This window comes from Ictidomys tridecemlineatus, chromosome 7 (genome assembly GCF_052094955.1).
Source record: "Ictidomys tridecemlineatus isolate mIctTri1 chromosome 7, mIctTri1.hap1, whole genome shotgun sequence".
Lineage (NCBI taxonomy): Eukaryota > Metazoa > Chordata > Mammalia > Rodentia > Sciuridae > Ictidomys > Ictidomys tridecemlineatus.
In genome coordinates, this window is record NC_135483.1 from 142,885,595 (window position 1) to 142,911,029 (window position 25,435).

General features: G+C 42.4%; 1 protein-coding gene across 1 annotated transcript; it reads right to left on the minus strand.

Annotated features, from left to right (window-relative positions):
- Positions 1-243: 243 nt before the first annotated feature.
- On the minus strand, positions 244-25,079 carry Chrna1 (cholinergic receptor nicotinic alpha 1 subunit). Its single transcript, XM_005324615.5, has 9 exons — positions 18,114-25,079; positions 12,547-12,692; positions 12,391-12,435; positions 10,978-11,087; positions 8,082-8,277; positions 7,355-7,592; positions 3,044-3,267; positions 1,219-1,458; positions 244-896 (listed from the first exon to the last, which is right to left on the minus strand). The coding sequence occupies exons 1-9, from the start codon at positions 18,154-18,156 to the stop codon at positions 765-767; spliced, it is 1,374 nt and encodes a 457-aa protein (XP_005324672.1). The 5' UTR covers positions 18,157-25,079; the 3' UTR covers positions 244-764.
- Positions 25,080-25,435: the final 356 nt, after the last annotated feature.

Below are 25,435 nucleotides of genomic sequence, written 5' to 3' on the forward strand. Positions count from 1 at the left end.
CCACCTGTTTACCTTCAAACTTGAGAATCAAAACCAGGTTCCCTGTTAAATTGGGACACCTAGGGCTCAGGTGTAGCTCAGTGGTAGAAGGTATGTATAGCATGCACAAGGCCTCAGATCAGTCCCTAGTACCCCCACACAAAAAAAAAAAGAAAAAAAAAACACCTGAGGAAACCCCCACACCCCAGTTCTTAGAAATCTATTTTTAAAACATAGATTTTTGAGGCTGTTTGCATTTCCATGGTCATTCTAGAAATTACTTTATTTTCTTTCTATTGTTTCCGCTCTGCAAATCAAATGGTTAATCTTTTGGGGGGCGGGTACATGGGGATTTCTTGGTAGATACAAAACTGATTCTTAAGCAAAGGACTCCATTCCAAAAAAAGAAAAGAAAAAGAAGAGGAGGAGGAAAAAAGAAGAGCAACAAAGAAAGCAATTAGCAATAACACAACAGAAAATCTTGGCTATCTGGCAAAACTCTTCCAGATGCCATTTGGAAATGAACACTTCTATAAAGGGTCCAGTTTCATTTACTGAGAAGGATTCACTTTCCAGGGAGACACGGCAGAAGTGCAGGGAGAAGCAAAGGGGAATCACCCAGAGACCATGACCTCATAAAAATGGACATCGTTACTATTAATCATAAGTGCAGAAAACGTCATGTTTGATAAGAGAGAGAATATGTCTAAGTATACAAATCCTCCTTTTCTCGTTTTATTCTGCTCTGGTGGGTCCTGGGGCAGAGCTAGGCTCAATGCAACTTCTCATCCTTGCTGGTTTAATTCAATGAGCCGACCTGCAAACACAGCCAGAGTGCCGATGAGACAGACAAGCATGAAGACTCCCAGGAGAATGTGGTCCATCACCATTGCAACATACTTCCACTCTTCAGACGCCTGGGAGAGGGGAGAGTGTTAGAATTCCACTAAGGTGATTATTAGAGACTTAGAGTTCATGCTACATATTATCGATGGGTCCTTTAATTTGTAGGTCTCAAAGCCCTCCACATCCCTTGGCTGGCAGGATCTTTAACTTTTGAATAATAATTCACAACGTGATGAGTTACTAAGGTGACCTAGAGGTGGTCCCGAAGGAACATGTTAGGTTGGTGCCTGCATCTTGAATGCTAGCTTAACTGTCAAACCAAACCCATTTGTCTGCAGTCATGTATTTGATCATTTAAACCCAGAGGGGAAGATTTCAAACTGCAGAGCTTACGTTATTGGACTCCTGGTCTGACTTCATGGTCTCTGCGATGTACTTGACGCCCTCAATGGCACTTTTCACCTCGGGATGTTTGATCAGGGGAGAGTGGAAGCCCATGGGTGGAGGCCCTGGTTTCCCAGAAATGTCAGAAATATCAATATCTTCTGTAAAAATCTTTTTGTCTTGTTTATCTCTGGATGGTCTTTTCATTGTGGAGAAAAACATAATATTTGGGATAGTGTCGATAAAAACCTAATAAAAAAGCAATCCATGCATGAGAATTATTGTCAACACAGGCAAACATCAAACTCTGAATTATCAACGTAATCTTGGGCAAGTCATTCAACGTATCTCAGCCTCAACCTTGACAGGCTCCTTGTCTTTAAAACAAAAAGAACCATACTAGATGTTCCCAAAGACTCCTTCATATCCACTCCTTCATAACCACTGTGTCAAATTACAGTGGTCGCGATGACTCTGTAATATGAAAAGTTTGCCACCAGAGGGAGCCTGTGAGCAGCCGGCAACCTTTTAGGACACCAGACACCAGGGAGACAACAGAAAGGTCCTAGCAATGTGTTTCCAGGATCATTTAGTTAAAGAAAGGGCTCTTTGCCTCATGTATAAATTTCTGTCCCCCAAAGTAGGTAGACTGTTTTCTTCTCTTTCTTTATAAAGAAACTGCAACATGGGTATTGCCAGGAGTCAAGGAGGACTGCTAATTGCCTCCAAAGAGTACATAGTAACCATTAGTTTCTCTGGCAATTTATGACATAAAGATTCTAGGCTTTAGTGTCTCTGAAGTTTTATCCAAAAGAGCACATATTTGGGCTGTAGGTGTAGATCAGTAGTGGAATGCTTTCCTTGCATGTGTGAGGCTCTGGGCTTAATCCCAGCACCAAAGGGGATGGGATTTGAAATGTCAGCACATTTTTAAATTCAGCAATGTAAACATTTGAGACAAAATTCCTCACTTTTGTGTTATTTCCTCAAGCCCTCTGTTTTAGTCAGCAGTTTTTGCCACTGTGACCACAAATCTGACAAGAACAATTTGAGAAAGTTTATCTGACACTCAGGTTTCAAAAGCCTCAGTCCACAGATGGCCTACTTCATTGCTCTGGGCCCAGAGGGAGGCAGAGCATCATAGGGGGAAGAAAGCAGCTCAGGACATGGAAGGAGAGAGAGAGAGAGAGAGAGAGAGAGAGAGAGAGAGAGAGAGCGCTCTGCTCATCAGGGACAAAATACAGAACCCAAAGGCACAACCCCTGTGACCTACCTCCTCCAGCCACACCCGACCTGCCTATAGTTACTACGCATTTAATCCCTGTGAGTGGATTCATCCACGGGTTAGGTTAAAGCTCTCATAACCCAATCACTTAACCTCTAAAAATTCTTGCATCGTCTAACACATAAACTTTTGGGGGACACATCATATCTAAACCCTAACACCCCTCTTCCATCTCTAAATCTCATTCTATTCTCAGCTGATGATTTTACTAGCAAAAATAAGTAAGTTTGTTCCCAAATTGAAAGACACACAAATGGAAATCTTAAAGAATGTCACAGCATAAAAAAGATGGAGATTTATTCATCTCTATTCAAAGAGATCCTTTAAACTTGAATTTAGAATGTGCTTTATAAATTCTGGTATTTTTTTTTTCCTTTCTCTCTCATGAGTTGTCCCTAGAAAGAAGACAAGGAAAGTTCTTCACCCAAGTCCCCTGAAGTCCAGAAAGGACATAGGTTTCTAAATGTCGCAAGTATTGGCTAGAACAACACTGGCTCTTGTCTAAGGGGGGACCTGGAAGTGTCCTTCCTATGTGCCGCCCGCACTCACCTTCCGCACCCACTCGGGCATCACGTGGGTGCTGGGAGAGCGGTGGTGTGTGTTGATGACAATGACGGTGATAATGATGGATGCGATGACGAACACCATGGTGAACAACATGTATTTTCCAATCAAGGGCACGGCACTGGAGGTGGAAGGGATCAGCTCCACAATGACCAGAAGGAACACAGTCAAGGACAGTAAGACAGAGATGCTCAGCGTCATTTTCTCTCCTGGGAAGACAAAAAGAAGAAACCCAACAATCCACCATGATGGACAGAATTGGCCCCTCCCAATATATTGAAATTCTAAACCTCAGGATCTCAAAATCTGACTGTATTTGAAAGATAAGACCTTTAAAAGGTAATTAAGTTTAAATGAAGTTATCTGGGGTCCCTAATCCAATATGACTGGTGTCCTTCCAAGAGAGAATGTGGACACAGACCATGTGAGGGCATGGGAGAAGGCAGTCACCTGCAGAGCAAGTGAGGGGCCTCAGAAGAAACCAATCCTGCTAACACCTTGATCTCAACTTTTAGCTTCCAGAATGGTGAGAAATGGATGTCTGTTGTTTGAATCACCCAATCTGTGGTACTCTGTCACGGCAGCCCTTGCAAACTTATTTACCACTGAAATCCAAAGGTGAAGGAATGTGACTCATGTTCATGAAACATCATTGTAGAAATTTTTTTTCTTGCATAATTTCCTGCATGACCTTCACTGTACCCATGATGACAAGTGGCAAGATTTTCTATGAGAGGGTGCCAAGAAGTAAATGTCTACTTCATCTCATGCCCCAGGATATTGTTTCTTGGTGGAACCTAGGGAGCTGAGAGGGATTATGGGTTGGCAAGCAGACTCAGGGTGGCAGGCTTTCCTTCTGCAGCAGAATGTGTTAAACTGCATAAAACGGAACCACATGAATAGCCACTGCAATCCCGAGCAAAAAGACCAATATCTGATTTCAAAATACACTACAGAGCCATAGTAGCAAAAAAAGCATGGCACTGGCCAAAAAAAAAAAAAAAAAAAAAAAAGCATGTAAACCTAAAGAAGAGAATAGAGAACACAGAGACAAACCCAGCTATGGCCATGTGATACGTGACAAAGGTGCCAAAAGCATACATAAGAGAACCTTCAATAAATGTTGCTAGGAAAACTGGATAACCATCTGTAGAAGATTGGAACTAGATCCCCGTCTCTTACCCTGTACAAAAATCAATTAAAACTGGGGCTGGTGTAGCTCAGTGGTAGAGCACTTGTCTAGTATGTGTGAGGCACTAGGTTAGATTCTCAGCACCACATATAAATAAATTAATTAATAGAGGTTCATCAACAACTATAAATTTTTAAAAAATCAATTAAGACTGTATCAGACTTCAGTATAAGACCTGAAACTGCTAGAAGAAAACACTTCAGATAAGAGGCACAGGCAATGACTTCCTGATTAGGACTCCTATTGCTCAGAAAATAATACGAGATTTGACAAATGGGATGACATCAAATTTTAGAAGCTTCTGCACAGCAAAGAAAACAGTAAAGAGAGTGAAGGGGCAGCTTACAGAATAGGAGAAAAATCTTTGCCAATTACTCTTCTGACAGGGAATTAATACACAAAATAAAAACCAAAATAATAATAATAATGATGACAAAAAATCCCACCAAATAACCCTATCAATAAATGGGCAAATAAACTGAATAGACACTTCTCAAAAGAAGAAATACAAATAGCCAATAATTACATGAAAAAATGTTCAGCATCTTTAGCTGTGAAGGAAATAAATGGAAATCAAAACTGTACTGAAATTCAGTCTCATCCCTGTCAGAATAGCAATCATCAAAAAATGTAAGTAAGAATAAATGCTGGTGAGGATTTAGGGAAAAAGAAACCCTTGCACATTGTTGGTGGGGATGTAAATTGGGACAGCCACTATGGAAATCAATATGGAGGTCCTTCCAAAAATAAAAAGTAAAAATAGAACCACCATATGAGCCAGCTAAAGCTCTTCTTGGTATATAACCAAAGAAATTAATATCAGCCTACTATAGAGATACCTACATACTCATGTTTCTTGCAGCACAATTCACAATAGCCAAGTTATGCTGTCAGTCAAGAGATGAGTGGATAAAGAAAATGTGGTATAGATATACAATGGAGTTTTATTCAGCCACAAAGAATAAAATGATGTCATTTGCAGGAAAATGGATAGAAGTGGAGAGCAATATGTTAAGTGAAACAAACCAGGTTCCAAGTACTGTATGTTTTCTCTCACATATGGAGGCTAGAGAGAAAAAAGAAAGGAAAAAAAAAAAGCATGATGATGGGGGGGGAATCTCATGAAAACAGAAGGGAGAGAGAAGGGAACAGGGGAAGGAGGAGAGGTGGGCAGGGGGAAGCACGGGGAATGAAATAGATCAATTTTATTATATGCACATATGATTATGCCACAATGAAACCCGCTATCTGTATAATTGATATGCACCAATAAAAACTATTTAAAAAGTAAAGCATATGGGAGGACCACATAAGTTAAATGCAAATACTGCAACATTTTATATAAAGGAATTGGGCATTCACAGATTTTTGTATCCTGGGGTCCTGAAACCAATCCTCTGTAGATACTAAGGGACAACCATAAACACTGGGTGAAAGTGGAGGCAACATGAGATTGTCCACTCTACCTGCTAGGTAGGAAGGCCTTTGAAAGTGAAGAAGAAGTCACAATTGTAAATATATTTATCAAGCTACAATTTCTTGACTAATAATAAATAATAGCTAACGTTTACCAAGGATAATATAGTCATTGTCCTAAAGGCTTTTCAAGCATAAATAATTGAATATTTATAGACACTAATTATTTCCATATTTCCCTGACAGTGTTTTCTTTATTTACTTTAAGAAGCTTTATTTGGGGCTGGGGTTATAGCTCAGTGGTAGAACGCTTGTCTCACACATGTGAAACACTGGGTTAAATCCTCAGCACCACATAAAATAAATAAATAAATAAATAAATAAATAAATAAAAGTACTGTGTGTCCATCTACTTTAAAACTATTTTTAAAAAATAAGAAGAAGAAGAAGAAGAGGAAGCTTCTAGCAACTTAGAGGCTGAGGCAGGAGGATTATGAGTTCAAAGCCAGCCTCAGCAACTTAGCAAGGCCATAAGCAACTCATTGAGACTTAAATAAAATATTTTTTAAAAAAGAGGCGGGGAGGGGCTGGGTTGTGGCTCAGTGGTAGAGCGTTTGCCTAGCATGTGCGAGGCCCTGGGTTCAATCTTCAGCACCACATAAAATCAATCAATCAATCAATCAATAAATAAAGGTATTATGTCCAACTATAACTAAAAAAAATAATTTAAAAAGCGGGGGTGAGGAGTGGCACTTGGGATGTGGCTCAGTGGTTAAGTGCCTCTGGGTTCAATCATTTGTTTAAAAACTAGTACAATCACTGGGCACAGTAGTACATGCCATAATCCCATCTACCTGGGAGGCTGAGGCAGGAGGATTGCAAGTTCAAGGCCAGCCTGTGCAACCTAACATAATCTTGTCTAAAAATCAAAAACAAAAACGGCTGAAATGTAGTTCAAAGGTAGAGTGCTTTCCTAGCATGTGCAAGGCCATGGGTTTAATCTCCAGTATGAAAAAAAAAATGAGTACCATCATGAGAACATACATACATTCAGCGGGGGGGGGGGGGGGAGGGGGGGATCTTCCTGCCTTATTCTCCACTGTGTCCCTGCTGTGTTGCTCAACAAGTCTTTATTGAATGAGTGAATAATATTTTCCCCTTTCTGAACAGTTAGATTTAAATTTTTGTGAGTTTAAAAAAATCAGTTGGATAAAATTGCTACCTGTCATAAGTTTGAGGGGCGTCTGTACCATCTTTTCCTCCTGCTTGTCTGCCATCAATTGTTTACGAGTAGGGACTTGCTGGCAGACATATGGGTACCCGTCCCCTGTTCAGTAGATTGTTGGTGTTTGATGAAATTATATCACAGATGGGATTACTCAGTAGGAGGTAAGTAAGTTGTCCAGGCTGATATGTGGGAAAGAATTGCCACTTGGGAAGTACGGTCTCATGTGTAAAGGTATTGCCATCTGGAAACAGACATGCAAAAGTGATATTCTAGTGGCAAACTCAGTAAAGGAGCAATGCCCAGAAGAGTCCATCGAAGGAAAGCAACTTTGTAGAGGAAGTGACATGAGGAGGTCTCTGAGCACACACCTTACCCCGCAATTTTCTGGGCACACAGATGGTATTGGGCAAATAGATGTTGGTGACCAATTCACTTTAACAGTCATGGCAACAGCACCCACCTGAGTCTGTAGGCAGGTAGAACACGAGGCTGGTTAAGAAGGAGAAGAGCAGGCAGGGGATGATGACGTTGACGATGAAGTAGAGAGGCAGGCGCTGCATGACGAAGTGGTAGGTGATGTCCAGGTAGGGGGTGCTGGGACAGCAGGTATAGAATACCCAGTGCTTCCAGCCCCGGGCCTCCTTGATCACCCATTCCCCACTCTCCATGAAGTTGCTCAGGTCTGGCTGGTCACTTTCCTGAAAAATGAGATGAAGTTTGGAAACCCTAGCCAAGTTATCTGGGGGGTAGGGGAGGGCAGGGTTTTGTAATCAGCCGTGATAAGGTAATAATCCCCAGTTCTGTGGGCCACATATCCAGGAGGGACTTGGGGCCACCTCCACTTTGGGGTCTTGGACTCCTTTCCCATAACATAAGGAGTTTAGATTACTGGGATTCTTCATTTGGGCTCCATATTCAAGATTTATAACATTGGCTACTTAGCCCCATTCCAGACAGATGTAATCAAAATTCTTGAGACTGTGCTGGGCATAAGGAGTTTCTTTCAGTTCCAAGATAGTTCTTATAAGCAGCACATCAAGAACCTTCCTAACCAACTGAGAACCATCAGACAAGAGCCTCCCAAGTTTTAACTGGTTCTGAGAGCCTGTGGTTATCTAGGGGCAGAGTCAGAGACCTGAACCACACTTCTCCTGAAACCAGCATCATCACACGGAGTCCCTACCTACCGGGTTGATCGCCACCACAGAGCCATCATAGGTCCAGGTGCCCAGCTTCATGCTGCAGTTCTGCTCATCAAAGGGAAAGTGAGTGACAATGATCTCACAGTAGCTTTTGAAGATGGCTGGAGGTGTCCATGTGATGTGGCCCGTGTAGTCCAGGAGCACTTTCGTGAACTTGACAATAGCAAAGTCGCCATCTGCACTGCAATTGGGATAAGGGAAGAAAAGGGTTCCAAGTGACAGATGAGCCTTCCATTCTGCCTGCAGATATTAAGAGGAGACAGCTGCTAATTATTCTAGTACTAATTATAGAAGCTTGCTTTCTGGTTGTGTTGCTTTTTAAATCTATGGCAGTGTTTCCCAGATTTGTCTGATAATAAGAGTCACTGGGGTGCTTATTACAGATGCAGATTCCCGAGCACCATTTAAGTCAGCTCTGAGTTAGACTATCTGGGAAGGAAGTGGGAATCTATGGGTTTAAAGAAATAGCAGGTAACATGGGTATAACTGCATCTCAGATGTTCTTTCTCTGTCCTCAGTGATATTTGTAATGTTCATATCCACCTATATCCTCAGGATATACTTTGAGAGTTAGCTCTGAAAGCAAAGGAATTTAAAATAAAATGTTTCTCCAGTAACTCCTTACTGTGGCAAGGGGTCTGTTACATTAAGAACCATTTAGGACTGGGAGTGTGTCTCAGTGGTGGAGTCTTGCTTGGCATGCAGGAGGCCCCAGGTTCAATCCCCAGCATGGAGGGCAAGGTGATCTATCCAGTGGGGTGGGATCATGAACTCAGATTAAGGGCCAGGCAGGTAAGATATGAAGAAGGAGCCCCTACACAGTGCTGCGTATGGCCACGTGGGAGTAGATGCCCACTGTTGCCAGATATTTGGCTTTTTTCTTGGTCAGAAGGTGAAAAAACATACATTTTTGGGGTCAAATATTTTCTTTTTTTTCCTCCCCCAGCCCCAGGGCTGGAGATGGAACCGAGGGGTCTCATGCATGTTAGGCAAGTGCTGTGTCATTGAGCCATTGCCCTGCCCCAAATTTTTCACATTTTTTATTGTAGAATTTTTCTAGACAGGCTAAAAATCTAAATTTTATATGATATTTCCTGATTTTCCAATGGTGGAGATATATATATATATATATATATATATATATATATATATATATATATATATTTATTTATTTTTTGATAGAGAGAATTTTTTAATATTTGTTTTTCAGTTTTCGGTGGACACAACATCTTTATTTTATTTTTATGTAGTGCTGAGGATCGAACCCAGCGCCCTGCGCATGCCAGGTGAGCATATTACCGCTTGAGCCACATCCCCAGCCCTATATATATTTTTAAATCAGGGAGCTGGGCACAGTAGCACATACCTTTAATTTCAGCTATTTGAGAGGCTGAGGCAGTAGGATTAGAAGTTCAAGCCTAGCCAAGATGATATAGCAAGACTCTGTCTCAAAATAAAAGAGCTGGAGATGTAGTTCAGTAGTAGAGCACTTGCCTAGCGTGCTTGAAGCCCTGGGTTTAATTTCAAGTACTGCAAAAAAATAAAATTAAAAAGAAAAACATGGTATGTACTAAAAAGTAGCAATAAGCCACTTCTATAGGCCTTATTCAGTGGACATTCTTCCATAAACAGACTGTGTCCAAGGGACTTTGCAAAAAATGAGGCAATTAGAATAGGTATTGAGGGCTGGAGGTGCAGCTCAGTGACCAAGCCTTGCATGATTAGGACACTGGGCACCAGGAAGTATTAGAGTAGGAGTTAAATCAGTGGGGTGGGGTTTGCCCCCATGGGATTTTAGGGACTTAATGGCATGTATTGATCCCTCCTGTTGTAAAACAAGAGATTTTTCTTTCCCCGACTTTTTCCTTGGGACTGAAGTAGGATTCTTAATCCAGAGAACTGTGTGGCATTAGACCCTCCTGAAAGAGCAGAGGGTCAAAAGATTGTCTTAGTCTCTCCCAATAAGCAGGTAAACTGAGGTTCTCTCTCCACCAGGGTGTTGCTAAGTAAGCATGTCAGAAAGCCCAGAGAACTTTAACTGCTTCTCCCAGGTTCTGCCTGAAAGAAACTGAACATCGAGATTCTGCTATGTCAGCATATTTGTCCAAAAAGTTTATATCGCTGATTGGGCAATTTGGCTCACACTTGAACGTAAGTATAACTGGACCACATGTAGTAGAAAATCAAAGCTGGGTAGGCTGCCGTAAAGTGCATCATTTTTATCCACTGGCCCTTGCCCCACACACCCCATACATCTGCTGGAACGCACAGCTTGCTCCCCAGACCCACATGGAGTGATGTCAGACTGTAAATCCTCTAGGCCAACGACAAATGCTCCTGTCTGGGGAGGATGCTCTTTGAAATGAACATTCCCTGACAAATGAAGGGCATATGATAATGAACGTGTCATTAAAGCGGCGTGTCTTGAATCACATTATAATTTCACAACAGGCAGTCTGTCATGGGACCTGGTGGATGGGCAATGCAGGCATTCTGGACCATCAGTGTCAGGATGACGTTCAGGACGCGATGAGTTATCAACCTCGGGGGTACAGACCGATTAGGTAGGAAGGACATTTGATTCCAAGGAACTTGGGGATAAGAAGTTTGGGTGCTTTGGATGGTTGCCACACACCCCTCAGGAGCTCTCAGGGATTAAATGCTCCCCACCCACAGTCTTGATCCAATTTGGCTCTGATCATTGTTTCTATTCGTAACATGAGACACCATATGGCACTGCCTGGCCTGTCAACGTGGCTCTGGTTTTTAAGGGTTCTTTAATGTTAACGTGGTGAGAAGCAGGCTGCAGTCAGCCCTTCCGTGCGGACACGGGGCTCCGCCTGCCCCAGGAATCCCCCTCCCGCCTGTCTGCTTTGCTTACTTGTTATAGAGAACAAGGTCCGGCCGCCAGATCTTTTCAGAGGGAATGTGAATTTTTTTCACACCACCATAGTCATCTGGATTCCATTTTAGGTTGTAATCCACCCATTGCTGGAAATGAAGACATTGAAGCAATTAAAAAGTCAAAAACATCTTATAAAATGTTTGGGGGGGGGGTGAAGAGCCTTCATGGTCTCAGTAATTCTGAAACGGACAGAAATTATGTTTGGATAAGGAAAGTCTGATTCAGAATTCAGCTTTTACTTTAGCCAACAGTAACAACAAAGTGTGCGCATGGGTACTAAGTACTGGACCCAGTCCTCACAACAGTCCTATAGAGCGATTAGTGACCTTAGTTTACAGAAAAGGAAGCAAAGAGACCCCAGGTCACACAGCTGAGGGTGGCAGATCCACCAAGCCACACTGTCCACCCTCAGGAAAGGAGACTGGCCCTAATGCAAACATTTATGGCAAGCAGGCAAAATCATTTCTAAAAAGCATTATATATTTTCCTGCACTAAATATATATATATATATATATATGCCCAATGTAGTGAATTTGGTTTTTTGTTTGTTTGTTTGTTTTTACTGTGCTTGTTGTTTTGGTACTGGTAATTGAACCCAGGGGCACTACTCTACTACTGAGCTACATCTTTGTCCTTTTTATTTTTTTATTTTGAGACAGTGTCTTCACTCGGTTGCTGGCCTTGAGTTTGGAATCCACCTGTCTCAGCCTCCTGAGTCACTGGGATTATCTGGCTCAATGTGGCAAAATGGGATAACACAAAGGTATGGGCTGAATTGTGTCCCTTTAGAATTCATATGTTGAAGTCCTAACTCCCAGTATTTCAGAATGTGACTTTATTTGGAAATAGGGTCTTCACTGAGATTACTAAGTGAAAATGAGGCTGTTAAGGTAAGCATTACTTCAATATAACTGGAGTCCTTATAAAAAGGGGAAATTTAAAAACATCTATGTCTCTCAGATGTATACCCAGGGAGAAAGCCATGTGAACATGATCTCATCTACAAGCCAAGGAGAAAGTTCTGGAACTTCTCTCATAGCCCTCAGAAGGAACCAACTCTGCTGGCATCTTGACCTTGAACTCCAAAATGGTAAGATGATAAATTTCTGTTGTTTAAGCTACCTAGAGTGTGGTACTTCGTTATGGTAGCCCTAGCAAATTCATAACATAGAAAAAGCCCTGGGTTTAAAAAACAAAACAAAACAAACAAACAAACAAAAAACAAAACAACAACAACAAAAAAAACACAACAGGGTCTATATCCCCATCATTCCAAAATCCTTACTTTTAACATTTTAGTGTATGTACCTAAATTGATTTCCTCTGGGCCCAGGTTTAATTTCAAGGTGAATAAAAATAACATAAATGCAGTTATCATGCTGAATTACCTGCTTCAGACGAACATTGGTTGTCACAATCTGATTTACTTCATCCTGAAAAAAGAAAATGTCTCCTCTTTAGGGAATGGAGAGGCAACCAGAAGGGAGAGTGCCCCCAGGTGTGAGGGGTGGGTGCCACGCGCCCCCCCAGGGCCCCTGTCTCACCACATTGATGAGCTGTATCAGCTGCAGGCCCACGGTGACCTCCACAGCCTGGTGGTGGTCCTCCACTGGCCGGACCACGCTGCTATAGTTTTTAAATAGCATTGCCAACAGACGGGTCTCATGTTCGGAGCCCAGGACAAGACCAGCTGAGAAGCAAATGACACAAACCCTGTCAGACACCACCCCCACCCTCTATTCACTAACACAAGGAGATCAAGGCAAAACCAGAGCTCGGAAGGCAGGCGGGGCCTCTGTCAAAGGGCTCCTGGGTGCAGGTTTTGTTGCCTTAAGCTCCTTTCCAAGCGCAGTTGTTGGCATGGCGGATTATCACACCACTTGTACTTTGGACAGGTGACATTCCTTAATATAGTCCCTGGCTGAATCAAATTTTGCCAGGAATATGCATACACAAAAAGAAAGGTCCACAAAAAAGCCAATGTCAGTGTTTCAGAACTGATATTCACATGGGATAGTGAAATCTTGGACAAGGTGGCCTCAGATCGTAGGATGCCATGAACAGTCAAAAATAGGTGCTCAATTGCACTCCTCAGGAGGGACGTGGTTAACAAAACGGAAAGTAATGAGTGCTGGTGAGGCTGTGGAGACGCTGAAACCTCCCATGTGACTGTGGGGATGTAAGGTAACAGGTTCTCAGCAAATCTAAGTTATCATATGATCCTGCAGTTCTACCCCTAAGACCATACCCAAAAGAATAACAGCAACATCCAAAAGGTGGAAACAGCTCAAGTGTCTATCGATAGATAAGTGGATGATCTGGGTGAGGTGGCACACACCTGTAATATCAGCTACTCAGGAGGCTGACACAAAAGGATCACAAGTTTAAGGCCAGCCTGGACAATTTAGTAGACCCTGTCTCAAAAAAAAAAAAAAATAAAAGGACTGGGGGTATAGCTCAGTGCTATAGCACCCCTGAGTACTGTAGTCAGGGTGTATAGATAAATGGATGAACAAATTGAAGTAGATCTGAACAATGGAACATTACTCAGCCACAAAAGGAATAAAGTACTGATCCATGCTACAGCACAGGTGGACTTTGACAATATCATGCTGAGTGGAAGAAGCCAAATGTAAAGGGACACGTGTTGTACGTTTCCATTTGTAGAAATGTCCAGAATAGGGAAAGCCACAGAAATGGAGAGATCAGAGGTTTGTGGGCATTGAGGTCTAAGGAGTGACTGCTTAATGGGTTTAGATTTTCCTTTTGGGATGATGAAAATGTTCTGTAACTAGTTAATAGTAATATCATTTAACATTGTAAATGTACTGAATACTGCTGAATTGTACACCTTGAAATGCTAAAATGATAAATTCATACAATGTGTGTTTTACCATAATTTTAAGCCATCACTGCTGGGGGATACACATCTCAGTTAAGTTGTTAAAAAAGTGAAAACCCTGTGCTTTGTTGACTGGAGTTGAGGGCTCTTGTTGGAAACATGAGTGACTCCATCTTTTCTACATTTCCTTCGAGATAGAGAGCAGCATCACCAAAGACAGCCCTTCTCTGTCCAGCAAGTTCTATGGTCTTTAGCAGCCTCAGATGAGGCGGGCAGACATCTCACTAGAGAAGGTGGTCCACTTGTCCAAGGTTGAGCAGCCAGAGGGCAGAACTCTTGAGCAGAACCTGTGCGTGCTCCTGCACCAACTCTTAATCTCGGGTTGTGGTGTGGCTATGCTGGAACCTCACAACCACATGCACATTTATTCCTGGGAGAAAATGTGTTCCAAATTCCAGCAAGTGTCTTGTGAAAGAGCTTTGTAACTCAAGCCACCCAGGAACGAAGGACTATCTGCTCAGGGTAGTAGACACACGATTAGAGGAAGGAGACACACGATCCTTTTACCCTGGTTCATGTAACCAGATCTCCCCTTTCCGCAGGTTATTGCTGAGGCCACCAGAACTTCTCCGTAGGCCAAGAAAATTTTAAATGTTGAATGAGTGAGATGCTTTCCCTTTTTGCCCAGTAGTATTAATTTTTAGCCTCTAAGATAGGTTATTTTTTATTTTTATTTTTGGGTACCAAGGATGAAACCCAGGGGCGCTTAACCACTAAACCACATCTCTGGCCCCCTTTTATATATATATATATATTTTTTTTTATTTTGAGACAGGGTGTCTCTGAGTTATTAGGGCCTCACTAAGTGGTTGAGGCTGGCTTTGAACTTACGATACTTTTGCCTCAGTCTCCAGAGCCTCTGGGATTACAGGTGTGCACCACTGTAATCTTTACTATTTTTCTACTTTGATTCTACATTTGGAAGAGCTTGTAAAAAATTATTATTAAATAAAAAGTAATTATATATTTTCTCTTTTTATTAGTCAATGAAAATAATAACCAACACAACAATTTGTTATATGCCAGATATTCATATACATATATATACTTAATACATACTAACTCAAATCTCACAACTAGATGCTACTCTTATCTCTACTTTACAGATGAAGAAATTGAGGCACAGGGAGGTTAAATGACTTGCCCAGATTTCATAAGTGGTAGATTCAAGAATACAAACCCAGAGCCCAGGCTCTCAACCATGATTTCTCACCTAGGGCTTTGGATTTGCTTGAAATAATCATTGTAATGCAATGAATTGATACATTTTCACCCCTCTGTAAAATATGTATTTTAATGATCCCAGAGAGTCTTCTTCAAGCCCCTGTCTTTGTATTATTGCCTTGAATCCTTATAATGATCCTTTCAGGTTACTTTTTACCCCCACTTTACAGATAAAAAAACTGAGGTTCCGAGCTGAGCAATCCATCCCTGGTTCCCCTGCCAGTTAGAGGGGGGATTATAGCAGAGGCAGTTTACCTCCTCCCTACAGATAAATGTATCATTTCCATACAGATTATTGAAGCTTTCAGTGTAGCTTAAATACCTTTATTGTTGTCTTCATGGACTCCAGGTAGAGAACCCTTGTTGACATAGCCTACCTCTTCATTTCTAGTATCCCAAATTTTCTGAACCCCCAAATTCCCAGGCTACCAAACCAAAGCTTCCAAGGATACCAAGGTACATAACTCCACAGAGCTTCCACATGGCACCCCCCCAAATGCCACCTGCAACTCTCCAAGGGAGTGTGTAGTTCAAAGATACAGTTTTTGCAATTGCTTCACTGAGCCTTTGGGACATGGCAGTCCTCCTGGCTGCCATGCCTTGTCCATCCCAGGCCCCACCCACCACAGGGACTGGGCCCTGGAGTGGATCGCTGAGCCTCTTGGCTGTCGTTTTGGCATTGTCCTGGGCTACTTATTCTTAAATGATTGTTTATTCCAGTTCAACAGCAATAACACACCATTTCATGGATTGGTTTCATTGGCACAGGTTAAAGGGACGAATATTTATAACATTCAAAGGAAGAATTTTATGAATCCCCTCCCAACTCCAATATGGTTTGAAGAGTTAGGTCAGTTCTTCATGGATTCAGTGAATCACAGTAAAAAACTTTCATGAAAAGTCAGTATAAAAATAAACAGATCATGTCAGAGTCTCCCTTTTGGCAAGATTGTTTTGGTAATTTTTAGTCAGATGGTGTAACATTATTCATTCATCAAAGATTTGTTGAGTATTGCTGTATTGCTATAGGAGTTTGGAGATATATGAGCATTGCTATAGAAGTTTGGAGATATTCAAAGGTGAATCTGGCACAAATCCTGTCTTTCTGTCTTCATAGAGTTTGACATGTGTCATTAACATAAATAACCGTGAATGAGTTGGAAAATTAGATGCCATGAGAAAGATGACAATGAATTACTTGGGATTACAAAGGTGGAAGAGGTTGAAATGAAAGGTGCTGTGTAAATAGAATAGTGATGATTATATGTTCAGCTATCATAAGAAAAAGTGTTCTGATATGCATGAGCATTTTACCCAGAGAGGACTGATTGAGCCATAATTCCAAGTGTGCTTTTTGTATCATACTGGTCCAACTTGTATTTCTCTGTAAGGAAGAGCCTCTGGGTTGGGCAAAATGACTTTTGGACTCTTACTAGTCACCATGGGTAATTCTTTTTTTTTTTTTTTTTTTTAAAGATAGAGTGAGAGAGGAGAGAGAGAGAATTTTTAATATTTATTTTTTAGTTCTCGGCGGACACAACATCTTTGTTGGTATGTGGTGCTGAGGATCGAACCCGGGCCGCACGCATGCCAGGCGAGCGCGCTACCGCTTGAGCCACATCCCCAGCCCCACCATGGGTAATTCTAATCTCTGATGCTGTGTCTCTTGCTACCTTGGTAATTTCAGGCTGCTTTCAGACTATGCATCTAACAAACAACCGATCACATTCCAAAATTTATAAATTAAGTGACCTTGGGCAGGTCAGTTCTATCTTTCAGTCTGTTTCCTTACAATAAAAATTGAGGTGTTTGAATGCCTGATCTAGCTCTAAATTTCTATGAACCACCCCTGAGAATCAATACTAGCAAAATTTAGGTTTGATCAAAATACATATTGTAAACTTCTTTTCATAGCTAAACACACATTTTTAGAGGTCTTTGGTATCCTAAGAGATCTCTTAAGTATTTTTATAGAAGCATATCGCTTAGGAATTTTCATTGAGTGTGTTATTTGAACATGCACACACACATGCACTCATACACACCAGGCCAGCTTAGGTTGGATCAAGTCCAAATCCCACAGGATATAATTTAGCTGAGTTTAAACTATTTCCCTCAACCCTGCTATTGAAAAAATTAATAATATAGCTTTTTACCTCTTGTCCAGAGTCCTGTGCTTATCAGAGCAATATTAAAGAAATCACAGAATGTAAGTTACCTTATTTCTCAATTGGGATGATATCACCAGTAAACTTTTACATGAAGCAATCAGCAAACATCTCCTATTTCCCTGTATCGGAAGTTTGGGATTCAGGATAATATTTCAGCTGCTGTGTTGTGACACATTCCAGAGCAGAGTCAGGTCAAGGGCTGTGTAAGTTTTTATAGCTTCAATTCAAATCCACACCTACATTTGGTAACATCCTTTTTTTTCCCCCCAAGAATAGCAGGAATGCCTTCATATGGACATTTTTCACTTCAGAAATTTAAAAAATTACAAAACAGTTCATCTCTATGGAGAGTTTGGTTACAATTATTAGGAGGCTTCTCTTTCTAGCACATGTATCTGTCAATCAATCCTCTTCATTATCAGAATTCTCTTAGAGCCACTAACGGCTTTGTTAACTCTATTACTTGTGATTAGAAGTTGCTGCGCTAGGTCCCCATTGTTCAAATTTGAAGGTATCCCCAGGTTGTGACAGTGGTCTACCATGTTTCAAGTTCTATAAGGCAGGCCCTGTGGCTGAGCAGGACACCAGGCACTGATAGAGACCCGGATGTCTCTGACCGGGCAGTTCCTATTTGATCTGGATAACATGAACTAAAAAGTTGTATTCAAAACCCAATCAAAGAACATCAGGAAGAAACTGAAAAGGGTAACCTCTGGCTGGTGAGGCCCTGTGGTTCTGCGTTCCTTTTGAAGAAGCATGGCGGGGCCTCTAGTTCTTCAACCTTAAAGAACCCCCCCCCACCTTAGGTGCTTACCTGAGCAGAGGCCAAGGAACAGGAGGAGAGGCCGAGGCTCCATGGGCTGTGGGTGCTGCTGTGGACTGGGAGCAATGTGGTGGTCTGTGCTCCTCCCTGGCACACTCTGGCTGGACACTTGGCTGCTGGAGGGCTTGGAAAGCCAGTCAGCTCAGTGGAGCTATTGTCTTACACCACCTGTTTATGGCTGTGACAGCTGGTCTGTCCTCAGCCCTAGAGCCTAGAGCTGCTCAGGGCCTTATGCAGTTACAGGTGTGACTTTTTTTACACGACTGCTGTATTTTTAACAAGCTGAGTGTGAGCTATATTTTATGTATACCTATTTATATCTCATATGTATATATGTGTTTTTTTTTTCCTCCCAGTACTGGGAATTGAACTCAAGGGTGCTCTATCATAGAACTACATCCTCAGTCCTTTTTTGTTTTTTATTTGGAGATAGGGTCTTATGAAGTTACCCAGACTGGCCTTGAACTTGTGATCCTTCTGGCTCAGCCTCCTGGCCCACTGGGATTACAGGAGTGCATCACAAGCCTCAGCTAAGCTGTTATATTTTAAATACATCATGAGTCTTGTTTTGTTTTGTCCTTGTGGTGATGGGGATCAAACCCACAGCCTCTCATATGCTAATATGCACTTTACCACTGAGCTACATCCCCAGCTCCAAGAATCAGTTCTTAATGGAAGAACTTGCAGGAATTATTTTAAGTGGTGAGCAACCCCTTCCTTTTGTGTAAACTAGAATGCCACCTATGTGCATTGATTCAATTAGGGTCACTGGGTATGCATAGATGTCAGCTGTTCGTGTAATCCTCCTTAGTCACGCACATCTACATTCTCTGAACATGAAAATGCACTTCCTGTTTCAGGGTTAGGCAGAGCACGCCTGGAGCCTTTGTGACAGAAGTGTGTGGTTGGTATTGAATCTGCCACTGGAGAGGTCTATATTTGATTGGGTTTGGCTTTTAACAAAGTCAGTGTCTTTCATAAAACTGGTTTCTCTGGCCCCCGAGTGGCTGTTCCAGCCCCTGTCTGTGTCAGGCAGGACTCATTCCCTGTGAGCCATTAGCTGGGGCAAAAGGCCCACCTCCCATGTACCATGTTATTCAACCACAGAGAGATTACTGGGAAGAAGTGCCCACCACATCAGCAGTGGCTCCTGATTCCTGCTTCCTTCCGCCCATTTGCTGCCTACTCTCACTAAAGGAAGCAAAGAACAGAGTGGTTCAGCTTTTCAATTTCTTTGTTTATTAAATTCCTAAGAACCAGCAGTTAGTGATTCCTCGTTCCAAGAAGTACTTTTTACCAAACTGAGCTGCTTTGCAAGACTGAGGTCAAAGGAAGCAGGAAGCAGTTCTTTAAAGATACACAGCCTGCTCCTTCTGTGACTCCTTCCTAGACGGAATCAGGTGAGGAAAGTCTCTCACCTCATGCCCAAGGACATGGGCATCCTGACAAATCGCCCACCCCAGTGGGACCAAACAAATAATTAGAGCAGGGGCTTGGAGGATAAAGGAGAAAGCTGCATGCTCACATTACTTACATATTTCTATGTAAATTGCAGGAGTCCAGCAAACTGTCTGATAAAATAATTGGTTCTCTCCCTTCCACTGTGACTGTTTGCCAGAAAATACATCCCTCATATAAACTGGCAAGCCTCTCTAATCTATGTGGAGTCATGTGACTGAGTTCTGGTCAGATAAATGTGAAGATAATTTTTCTTAGACTCATAAACATACCAGAGTTCATCCATGCCCTTCTAGACTTGTGACTGGCAGGAATGGACACAGCCCCCAAGGCAACTTGGAAACCACATGTGGAAGATGGCTTTGCTTAGAACATCTTGGATCCCTGAGTGACCACATGGAGAAGGGCACTCCATTGCTCTGTTCTCCTCATAGCACTATTTCATGAATGAGAACAAAACATTTATCATGTGCAGCCATTTAAATTTATGTGTACAGCAGCTAGTATTATCATGATTAATACAAAATTTAGTCCCTGTACAGGAGTCCTCTGGTTAAAAATAAACTCTAAAATATATAGCGCTTTAGAGAAAGTAAAAAAAATCTACAGGTGAGGCTGAAAAGATGATGACTTGTATTATATAGTAGCAAATTATTTAATAAAATTGTCCTTAATTACTTGGTAAGCAAAGTGTTCATTTAGCCTGTGATCCTAGAAGAAGGGGTTGGCACAAAATTCATGCCTATTGACTCTTCCTGGCTTTGGTTAGCAAGTCAATACAGGAAAGAACTGAGTTCAGTCAGGAACTGACTGGTTCAAAAGAACAGAAATGAAAAGGAATTGAATGAATCTGGAAATATGAAGCCCTGGATTTTGAACCCCCCAAATTACATGATAACATACAAAAAGGACTTGCAGCAACAAAAGGCCATTAAGACATCTAATTAAACAGTATTATAGTTTAGATCTAGAAATGTTCCTGAAAGGCTCATGTGTGGAAGGCTTAGTCCCCAGTGCATCGGGCAGTGTTAGGGAGTGGGACCTTTGTGAAGATGATTGGATCAATAGCTCTAACCTCATCACCATTGATTGATTCATAATTTGATAGGATTATTGGGTTGTGGAAGCTGTGGGAGGTAGCATCTAGTAGGTCACTGGAAGCAGAAAGGTGTGCTCTAGAAGGCTATATCTTGTCCTTGTTCTCTCTGTCCCTCTCCTTCTGCCCGTCTCTCTCTCCTCCCTGGTTGTCATGAGGAGGACAGCTTTCCTTGGCCTTGTGCTTCCACCATGATGCTTCTACCTTGAAATCAGCTAGCCACAGGGTAAAGGGGAGCAGGACAGCTGGGGAATTGCAGTTTTAAACATGGTGAGGTCTGGGTGTAGCTCAGTGGTAAGTGCTTGTCTAGCATGCCCAAGGCCCTGGATTTGATCCTGAATCCCTGATCTCTCTCTCTCTCTCTCTCTCTCTCTCTCTCTCTCTCTCTCTCTCTCTCTCTCTCTCTCTCACACACACACACACACACACACACACACACACACACGAGGAGTAAACAAAGTGGGGTAAGGTGTGCATCGTTGAGGATATGATATTTGAACGAAGACTTGAAGGAGGAGAATTACAGACAGACTGAACTCCATAAAACATCCCTAAGGGGGATGATGGCTTGGAGAGAGGAGGTCAGAGAGTAGCCTAGGAAGAGGGTGCAACACTCTTGCTCTGTGAGATGAGGAGCCTGGGCAGGGTTTCCAGCCCAGGAGTGACATCATCTAACATATGCTCTCAGAGGACAATTGACTCCTGAGCTGCCCAGAGGCTGTTGGGAAGACAAATTAAGAGCTACTGTAGTTATTTAGGTGGTAGATAATGATGGATTAGCCCAGAGGGTTTACAGTAAGGAAGTGAGAAGTCATCAGATTTGGGGGAGAATATATACATATATTCTCTGTGGAGAAAAATGCTGTCTTAATTTGAGGTGTCCTTGAAGCTGACCCTGGAATCTCCCTGGTTGGATCTTATTTGATGGAGGACTATTTCTGGAGGAAGTATGGTATGTGATACTAGGGATTGAACCTGGAGTTGTGACCTTAGGACCTTGTAACCACTGGTGACCTTGACATGTACAAAACCTGGCTAGTGTAGGTTTTAAGAGGGATGAAATTAGAGGGGCTTCACGGCAAAGGGTGACAAAGAAATAAGGAGATTGCTGGAGTGGGGAGTAGAATCTAAAGAATCTGGATGTGGGGGTGGCCCAGTGGTACAGTGAGCTACATACCCCAGCATCCCCCTACCCCAGCTTTCTAAAAAAATTTAAGACAGAGTCTCACTAAATTGCAGAGGCTGGGCTTGAACTTGTGATCCTCCTGTCTCAGCCTCCCACGTTGTTGGAGTTATAAGTGTGCACCAGCGCAACCAGCCAGGAAATATATTTTGACACTAAGACTACAGGAAATCTTGAAGGATGGATCTGGAATGCAATTAAAAAGAGAGAGAGAGACATTTGAGCCAGTCTTGTTGGTAGCACATGCCTGTAATCCCAGATACTAAGAGGCTACAAATTCCAGGCCAGCCTTGGCACTTTAGCTAGACCTTTTCTCAAAAAGTTTTTTTTAAAAGGGAGGTTGGGGTGGGCTGGGTTGGGGATGTAGCTCAGTGTTAGAGCAACCCTCGGTTCAATCCCCCGTACTGGTTCAGGGAGTGGGGCGGGCGGGGTAGGAGGGGTGGAGAGAGAGAGGCATTTAAGAATTTGAAATGATATATAAGATTTTGGCTTGAGCATTAGGAAAGTTTTAGGTACCAAGAAGAAAGAAAGATCGGATGGAGCAGGTTTAAGGAGGAAATGTGCCAGGGAGTTGTGCCAGGAACATGATGAGTTTGAGGTGTCTATTAGAATCCAAGTAGGGAGTTGGGTTTATGAGTCAGGAGCTTAGGAGGATCTAGACTGGATGAGGTGTTGTTTGAAGCTATGACTGGATAAGGTCAAAGAGATGAATGTAGGTAGGGAAAAAAAAAGAGCTAACATTAAAAGGTTTGGAAGATGGGCTGGGGTTGTGGCTCAGAGGAAAAGCTCTCTCCTAGCATGCACTGGGTTCGATCCTCAGAACCACATAAAAACTAAATAAAGTTATTGTGTCCACCTACAACTAAAGAATAAGTGTTTAAGAAAAAAAAAAGGTTTGGAAGAATAGGAGGGTGCAGCAAAGAAGACTGGGAAGGAAGAAGCAATGAAGCAGGAGGAAAGTCAAGAGAGGGACAGCTTTGGAAGCCTGGTGAAGGACCAGTACAAGGAGGAGGGAATGGTCTACTGTGTCAAATGCTGCTGATGGGGCCCGTGAGATGAGGACAAAAGTGACTATGGAGATTAGCAACACAGAGGCCACTGGTGACCTTGACATGTACAAAACCTGGCTAGGATAGGTTTTAAGAGGAATGAAATTAGAGGGGGCTTCACTGCAAAGAGTGACAAAGAAATGACTGGAGTGGGGAGTAGAGTCTAAAGAATCTGGATGTGGGGGGTGGCCCAGTGGTACAGCACTTGCCTGGCATGAACCTTTGATTTCCAGCACCCTCAAAATAAATAAATAGTGACTAAAAGAATATTTTTGTTTTGTGCCCTTTTTGGATGAGACAAATAACATAATTTTATGATCATCATAAAAGCCCAATTTAATGATTTAAAAAGTCAATTATGTAGTAAGAAATGGAAATAAAATATAAAGAGTTTTAAAAATGAGATTTTCTACTGGGTGTGGTGGTGCATGCCTGTAATCCCAGCAGCTCAGGAGGCTGAGACAGGAGGATCAAGAGTTCAAAGCCAGCCTCAGCAATGGTGAGATGCTAAGCAACTCAGTGAGACCCTGTCTCTAAATAAAATACAAAATAGGGCTGGGGATGTGGCTCAGTGGTCAAGTGCCCCTGAGTTCAATCCCTAATATCCACCCACCCCCCAAATGAGATTTACTATATATACATTTCTAAAACTTGCAAAATATATAATATATATGTTCTTAGTCAATAATGTAGCAATACATTTTTATTTTTAATGGCTGCAGAATATTCTGGTTTTTTTGAGTGTACCATAATTTGCTTAACCAATCCCTTATCCCTTGAATGCTTTCTTCCTTAATTTTTAGTTTTTTTTGTTTTTATAAATAATGATGCAATGGACATCCTTATACATATAAATCAGCTCAATTTCCTGATAGGTGACACGGTACTTTCACTTTTAGTTGAAAATACTTAAACAACTTTAGTGCATATAGAGACCAAAAATAGACCAAATCTCTATTTAGATGTAGCCAAAGTCATCTTGTCCTACTCTGACCACAGCTGTTTCTCTGTTACACATATCACCATTGCATGCTGTTACATTTATTTGTACAATTATCTGATGAACATCTGTCTCTCTGACTGCAAACTTGCTTAGCTTTCCTCACTGTGTCCTCAGCTTGTAGCCAGCAAATAGTCTGTCATGTAGTAGGTGTTCGGGAAATCACTGTTGATGAGAGAATGAATGGAGTTAAAGCTTAATTCAAGAATAGGGTAGATGCTTATAATCCTAGTAACTTGAAAGGTTGAGGAAGGAGGATCACAAGTTCAAAGCCATCCTGTCTCAAAACAATAAAAAAATAAAAGAGGGGAATATAGTACAGTGGTAAAGTGCCCCTGGGTTCAATCCCTAGTAAAACACACACACACACTAAAAGAATAGGGTAAATCACACTAGATAATCAGATAACTCCAAAAGTGTTTATAATTGACTAATAACGCCTAAAGTGTGTCACTTTAACTAAGTCCACATTCTTGTGTGGTTTGGTGAATGGGATAACTATGGCTTCTTCTAATGTCACTTTGGAAAGAACCCTCAGGCTGCATCCCCATTTGGGTGGCAGGGTGCAGGAGCCAGGCCATCCTTCAGCCTGAGGCCCCAGGGTGCAGTGTGGAGTGCTGCAGTCCAGCGGCCAGCAGGTGGCGACAAACCGTTATTAAAGTGGTGGCAGAGCATCTGTGCCCTCTGGAATGAGGAGGGTCTTTGAGCAGAGGATAGGAAACCACTTGCTGTGCCCTAGGCCGGGTCTCCTGAAAATCTCGAGAGCCAGCTCGCGCCGCGGGATCTTTTCTGCAGGGAGGCGACTCGGGTGCATTCCCAGGGACTCTGGAGGCCTTCCCTTGCCTAACATGCGCTAGGCCCTGGTTTCATGCCCAGCGCTGGGGGCTGGAGAGCGAGAGTGTGTATGGCGGGGATATAGGCGGGGTGGGCTCTCAGCCCCAGAGTCCAGCCCTTCTCCTCCCGGCTACAGCTTACAGTTCCGAGGAATCCATACTGATCAGCTCAAGGGCCAGGTGTAGTTCACTTGAAAATGCAAACTTCAATCTGGAGACTCCATCCAGTTCACGCCAAGTGACCTGCCTCTGTCTGAAATGCTCAGGTTCTTTTTTTATTCGAGTTCCCCCACCCCGCACCCCACCCCAATCAAGGTCCGTGCCATGCTCTCCAGCCCCAGAGTTCCCTGGTAATTTTTGAATCTGTCATCATCGGATCACCCGGCGCCTTCCTATTACGTAAAAACCCGGCTCCGCCCACTCACCGGGGGTCCCCCCCATCAGGGTGCTGTGTTTTGTGCAGACAAGGATGGTCTGTCTACCGACCATTCCCGGTCCTTCCTAGAAGGGTACTGAGCCCAGGGGAGGAAATCACCATTTGTGGAGAATCCTGTTGTCTCCTACTTCAGTCTCAGCAATCCAGCAAGGGAGATGTCACGGGTGTACAAGCTCCAGTACGTTCTAAGGAGCAGAGCTGACCAGAGTGGAAATCTGCTATTTCTGATTCTAAACATAGTGCTGTGTCCACTACACT